Here is a 6,534-nt window from a genome sequence, read left to right as displayed (position 1 = left end):
TCGTTTTCTTTTCTTTTTTTGCTCTTTCCCACTTCTTTCCCCTCCCGACCCAAATTCCTCGCCCCGTCACGTCCAACCTTTCCCCTCTTCGACCCCATCCGTTATCCGTTTATTCGCTGCCCATGGATGAGAGCTCCCTCTGATCCCATTCTCCCAGTTCAGCTCCATCCTCCCCGATCTTACAACACAAGGATCAATTGAAAAAAGAGAGAAAAAAAAGTTGGTAACCATCTCATCTCGTTTTCAAATTTCCTTTTCTTTTTCCATATTACTTGCCTGCCATACTTTTTTATTTTATTTTTTTTCTCACTCTTCTCCCCCTTCCTACACTTGCTCTTCGCCTCTCTATCTATAGACTTGTGTGTGTGTCTCAAAAGGCTCCGTTCCGGGTTGTGGTCCAGAATCAGTCAATCCATTCGGCGGCTGCAGAGAGACTTGGAAGGATTAGGCTTAGTTGGGTCCTGCGTTTGCTGTACGCCCCCAGCCTCCTCCACCTTTCGTGTATGATCTGCTGCTGCATTGCAATCATTCTTTTCTTTCCTCCACCGCCGCCTGAGACTGCATGATCGTCCACGCCGGGAGTGTCTAGGAATTTTTGCCTTTTATTTTTTTTTACGTATTTCTTGATCTGAATTTTGAATTTTGAATTTTGAATTTCTATTTTTTGATTTTCTCCCTGTCCACGGTACCAGTCTCCCTTGTCCGCCTCGTTAGTGCAGCATCCCTTTCATTTGACACCTTTTATACATCCTCCCGACGTTCCACTTGGGATTTTCTCTTGCTACGATCACCGTCTCTTCTTCATTTTTATATTCTTGTTCGACACGACTGTTGTGATGACTTGAATGCCCTGCTTACTTTTGTTGTATTTGTTTTATCTAGACTGTGCCCTTGTTCACCTTGAAGCAGCACGTTATCTTCGACGACCTGCTACGACCTGTTACGAATCGCTACGAGCTTGTTCCCTCTGTTCGTTGCAACAAGAATAAGAAAAGCGAGCACTTTGCCTACTTGTGCGTGTTTTGTTCATCGAGAGTACGAAACTACGTCAAAGTCATCAGAGAAGAATTCGACGTTTGATGCTGGACTGTCACGTCGCCCTTCCCCGCGCTCTTCTTACGACTTGATACGAGACCCATGATTTCGTGCTTCTGATTTGGTTGAGCGATTTCTGTTGTCCAGCCGCAAGCGCGTTATTTTGCCTGGCTTTCATCGTTTTGCGTCTGATCACTCCAATCTTCGTACATAATTGGATGTAGATTTCTGTCCGTTTACGCTGCATAGCGATTTTCTCGGCCCAGTTACGCCAGCGATCTTGAAGCGTTTTACGGTTACGATTTCCAACGAGCTTACCACGATTGCACTTTGCATTTCCCGCATTTGTTGAAGCTATTCATTATTCCCTGACGACATATCTGCATTCGCTCTAAATTCGGTGCTACCATCGATATTGGTTTCCTTTGTACTTGACGAATTAACTAGTCGCATCACTTGCATGTCGACGACTCGCACTTCCGTGATCTGACCGGAACCACGACGACAAAGAAAAAGGTAAAAAAAAAAGAAAAGAAAACTATCAGTGGCACGTTGGACGCATAGATTCCAACGGCCAAAAATTTCGAATCACTTCGTTTATTAGAACCGTTACCCCGACAAACCGAAAAGCTGGAGCTGCCGTCGATTTCCCAGGTCCACACCAGAGGTCCTGTTGATATTCCTTGGTATAATCACCACGCTGCCGAGAGACCTTTATTGTCTGGTGACAAACTCCCGGCTCTCAGTTTACCGACGGCCTCGCAGCCGCCAATCTCGGGCCAGTCCTACCGGACCAGCTACGAAGAGGCCTCGGCATCCCATAACGCGAGTGCCCGGACAAGTCTATCGGGAACCGCACCTGTCATCAACGAGGCTAGGAGCCCCCCGCAGTCTGCGGACTTAGCGGCTGGTGGTCAGGGCCGGCTCTCCCTGGATTCTTCCGCTCCACAGGAGTATTCCATCCCACAAAACACCGTGGGTGATAGCTACTATCCCAACCCGACTGCAATTGGCAGCATGAACCATACACAACCATACATGGATGTTCACTCATCGCATCTGTCATCGGCACAGCCCTATGCTTCTCAGGCAGCGACTGCTGGTGGAATCGCCCATTACCCCCAATATCATCAGCAACCGCCTGTATTGCAGCCGGCGTCGACTAACTATGGCCCTGCCAGTTCATATTCTCAATATGGTTATCCTGGCGGTGTCACTTCATCCCAACCTGGCCCCCAGCCCCCGACAACATCAGTGAGCAGCCAGGTCCCAGCTCAGCTGTTACCATTGCCAGGTAGGCCCCTGCCAAGATATTCCTGTTACAGTAAAGTACTAATGCCTTCTCATTAGTCACCAGCCACACAGTTGCACCGCCGGGCTACGGAAACAATACCGGAACGCCTATGCAAGGCTACGTGTACGATGCTACAGGTCAAATAGCTCCGCCCGGTGCCAAACCACGGGTCACAGCCACCTTGTGGGAGGACGAGGGCAGTCTTTGCTACCAGGTTGAAGCTAGAGGCGTTTGTGTTGCCCGCCGAGAAGGTGAATATTCCAATCGATGCCTTCGTATTCCCAAACACCATATGCTGACAGTATGTAGACAATCATATGATAAACGGGACCAAATTGCTCAACGTGGCTGGGATGACTAGAGGTCGCCGCGACGGGATACTGAAGAGCGAGAAGATACGCCATGTAGTCAAGATTGGCCCAATGCACCTGAAGGGAGTTTGGTATGATTGTCACTCAGCGTCATTCTTCGTTATATCAGTCTAACTAGCGTTTCAGGATCCCATTTGAGCGTGCCTTGGAGTTTGCCAACAAAGAGAAGATCACAGACCTTTTATACCCCTTGTTTGTGCACAATATTGGGGGTCTTCTGTACCACCCCACTAACCAAACCCGGACGAACATGGTTGTGCAAGAGTCACAGCAACGGCGGTTAGAAGGTCCTCAAGCCACGCGGGCTTCACAGGGCCCACAACCCCCTGCCTTGCATCATCATCACTCGCTACAAACACCGGTTCCATCACACATGTCTCAGCCTCATGCAATGACATCCCAGTCTGCTGCCAGGCCTGGTCTTGATCGCGCCCACACGTTCCCGACCCCGCCTGCTAGTGCATCCAGTCTCATGGGTATCACTAACCAGGGGAGCTCTTATGAATGGGGGAACCAAGGAATGAACTCCGGTGTCCCAAACACACAACCTCTATCGATCGACACGACATTGAGTAATGCACGGTCGATGCCTACAACTCCAGCCACGACTCCCCCAGGCAGTAATATGCAAGGGATGCAACAATATCAGAGTCAGTCCGGATACGATAGCTCGAAATCGTACTACTCAGCCGCTCCTCCATCCCACCCCCAATATGCGCCCCAGCAACCCTTGGCCCAACCCATGGCTCCTTACGGCCAGGCTATCCCCGCCAACACGTATATTAAGAACGACATGGCGCCTCCAACGGGAAGGGCTTCAGGAGGACCGCCGGACGTAGAGCAGGCTGACGTGAAGCCTGACCGCTACTCCCAGGCTAATGGGCATGTTGGCAGCGGAGCCGGTGAGCCTGTCACCGAGCATGAACCCGAGTACGTGCAGCATGATAGTGCAGGCTATAACACCAACCGCGGATCTTACACATACACTACCAACCCTTCTGTTGGAAGTTTGGCAGGTGATCATTCTCAACTCGCGTCTGATATGTCTGGCTCCCCTTCACAACAGAACGGGTCCGGACGCATGACCCCCCGTACAAGCGGAGCGCCTCCCCAATGGGCCTCGGGATACAGTACGCCTCCCCGAACAGCTGCCGTTAGCAGTCTCTACAGCAGTGTCAGCGAAACTCGCGGTGCATCGGCGAACGGAACGACTGATAATTATTCCGTGGCGTCCAACCCAGCACCCGGGTACTCCACGGGGATGAACGGACCCCTGGGGTCAGGAAAGCGCTTGCGGGAGGATGACGATGTTGACCAAATAGTTCGGCCAGACAGTCGGGGCGCAGAATATGAGAGTAAGCGCCGAAAGACTTTGACTGAAGCGACGGTTGGTGGTCCTGTTGGAGGAGTACCACTTGGATTACAGCCGATGAAGGCCGGTGGAGTTATGTCTCGCCGTCGATAGGGTCTTCAAGTGGTATCTCCCACGATTCCACGGGCTTCAGAGGACCAAATTAAAGGGGGGAAAAAAGGTAACAAAAACACAGAAAGACGATGATACTCCTTTCTGACCGTGAAGGGTCACCTCTGAATCCCTTGTGTTGTTCAAATGCATTACAGGGTTTTTATTTTCCTTTTATCTTGAATAGACTACACATTCGTACGACTCGGCACTTTCATACGGGATGGTTGGTTTCTCTCGGCAGTTTGTTACAACACATCTGCATTCAGGGAACATGCTACGTTATGTTGTCGAGCCGTTTCTTTTCAGCGTGTTTATGTTGGGTAATTGTTAGAGATGGGACATAACACTGTGAAAACGGTATGGATGTCTGGCTACGATCGTTATAATGTCTGAGTTTGTCCCCTTTCGGCCACAAAAGGGGCGTGCGTTTTGGGTTGTCGTTGCAGTGTTGGAATTTCGCCGGCCTGCTTTTCTCGCTTTCTCTATGGATGAGGGTTGGTTAGCGTTACGGTGCTTCTGGTCATCTTGTGCTATTTCGATTTTCCGACAGGCTATATTTAACGACCATGATGAGACGAATTTCCTTTCACGAGTTTTTATACTGTTGCGGCTCGTTCTCCATTCATGCATCAAGGGCCAGTAGGCCCTGGGTTTTGTTTGTGTTTTATGTATGGGTTTATTCGAAAAAAAAAATACTATCGGGTTTCAAGGGTTCACTTTTTCCAGTAAATGACTTCTGTCGCTGCGAGGGTGCCATGCACTGATACAACCATGGCGTGAAAACGCACTGTACATCTGCCCAATCCCCTATTTTCACGTTGGTTTGATGCACCGCTTAGACTTGTTTCTCCCATAAACATATCGTGTATAGCGCAAAAGGTCGGTGTGAAGCACTGGTTTAGCTGCCACCAAGCCCTCATTGTCAGCCAAGCTTCTCCCAAGAGCATAGTTAAAAGGTCGGCCATATAGGTCGGTAACCTTGCCGCCGGATTCCTCGAAGATGAGCATTCCCCCGGCATGGTCCCATGCAGGGAACCGGTGGTCCTTGTCCTTGGGAAGGCGAATCATCGCGTTGCATGCACCAATTGCTAAGGCCGCATACTTGACTTGCATAGAGTAAAGGTCTACCACCGGATTGGCGAATAGTATGTCCCTGATGAACTTGTGCTTCTCCTGATGGATAACACCACTGGTCGAGCTTTCAGTAAACGTGATTCTCTCCCCCATTCTTTGCCACGGGCTCAGGAAAATCCTCTGCAGAGGCCCCAAACTAGACAGGCTCATCCGTCTCTTGTACGCACCCTGACCCCTGACAGCGAATAGCATCATCCCATACCCATCTCTATCGACAACCTCCTCATGGACAGAAGTGCTCTTGAACGCCAGATTCGGACACCCGACCACACCGACCTTCTGCTCCCCATCCTCCACCAGCGCCACGGACACCGCATACTGCTGGCCTCGTATAAACGTCGCCGTCCCATCAATCGGGTCGAGAAACCAGGTCCGCCGACCCCCAGCTCCATCCCCACTGCCCGCAGCATCGATTGCACCCAGCATCTCCCCTATAGATTGTGGCCCCGCGACCAAAGCCCGATCATCATCATCATCATCATCATTCTCAACCCACGTCATCGTAGACACAAGGTCCCACACCCGCCGCGCAAGCAGGGGATCACCACGAAGCACAGACGCAGACTCCTCGCCCACAAACACATCATCCGGGAAGTGATGACGGAGAGCGCTGACGAGGATCGCTTGGGCCGCGAAATCGGCGACGGTCACGGGCGAACCGTCGGGTTTGCAGAGGGGGCCTGTGTCGAGGTCTCTTTGGACGATTTTGGTGAGGATGCTGGCGCGGTGGACGGCTAGGGATGCGATTCGGAGTTCTTTGTCGTAGTCTGGGGAGGGAGTTGCTGAGCTGGTCATTGTTGTTACTTCTTCTTCCTCCTCCTCCTCTTCTTCTTCTTCTTCTTCTTCTTCTTTCTCTTGCTTTTGGCTTTTCTCTTGGTTATTGTTGTTGATTGGTTTGGTGGTCATTGTTTGATGGTATTGATGGTGGGCTGTTGGGGGTTTTTTGCTCTTGGGTCACAGTTTGTGTAGCTTGCGGGGACAAAGAGGGTGGATGAGGATGTTAACGATAGCGGTCCTTGAGTTCATGGTGGGAAAAAGGGGGTCTCGAGGGTGAATTTGGATGATCTCGAGTTGAGTGAATGGGTTTCCTAAGTTGGAAACTGCGCGCGGCGTTTACAGATTTGGCTATGTTGAGTATGGGGTATTGGGGGGAGTTTCAAATTTTCTCTTATTTGTGATGTATTTTTGCATCTTAATTTAATGGAAACTGAAGATGATACTTGTTAATGTATTTT

At 50.4% G+C, this 6,534-nt stretch overlaps 2 protein-coding genes across 2 annotated transcripts; one reads left to right on the top strand and one right to left on the bottom strand.

Annotated features, from left to right (window-relative positions):
- Nucleotides 1–1,495: 1,495 nt before the first annotated feature.
- On the top strand, nucleotides 1,496–4,165 carry ANOM_010224 (APSES transcription factor StuA; the record flags this gene model as incomplete). Its single annotated transcript, XM_015555480.1, has 5 exons — nucleotides 1,496–1,516; nucleotides 1,600–2,329; nucleotides 2,386–2,580; nucleotides 2,639–2,771; nucleotides 2,827–4,165. 5 exons carry the CDS (start codon nucleotides 1,496–1,498, stop codon nucleotides 4,163–4,165), a joined length of 2,418 nt encoding a protein of 805 aa, XP_015403837.1.
- An 813-nt stretch (nucleotides 4,166–4,978) lies between these two features.
- ANOM_010223 (inositol monophosphatase family protein) lies at nucleotides 4,979–6,205 on the bottom strand (the record flags this gene model as incomplete). Its single annotated transcript, XM_015555479.1, has 1 exon — nucleotides 4,979–6,205. The coding sequence occupies one exon, from the start codon at nucleotides 6,203–6,205 to the stop codon at nucleotides 4,979–4,981; it is 1,227 nt and encodes a 408-aa protein (XP_015403834.1).
- Between the last annotated feature and the right edge of the window lie 329 nt (nucleotides 6,206–6,534).

The sequence above is a fragment of the Aspergillus nomiae genome (assembly GCF_001204775.2).
Source record: "Aspergillus nomiae NRRL 13137 chromosome Unknown contig00306, whole genome shotgun sequence".
Classification (NCBI taxonomy): domain Eukaryota; kingdom Fungi; phylum Ascomycota; class Eurotiomycetes; order Eurotiales; family Aspergillaceae; genus Aspergillus; species Aspergillus nomiae.
This window is presented reverse-complemented; position numbering and strand designations above follow the sequence as displayed.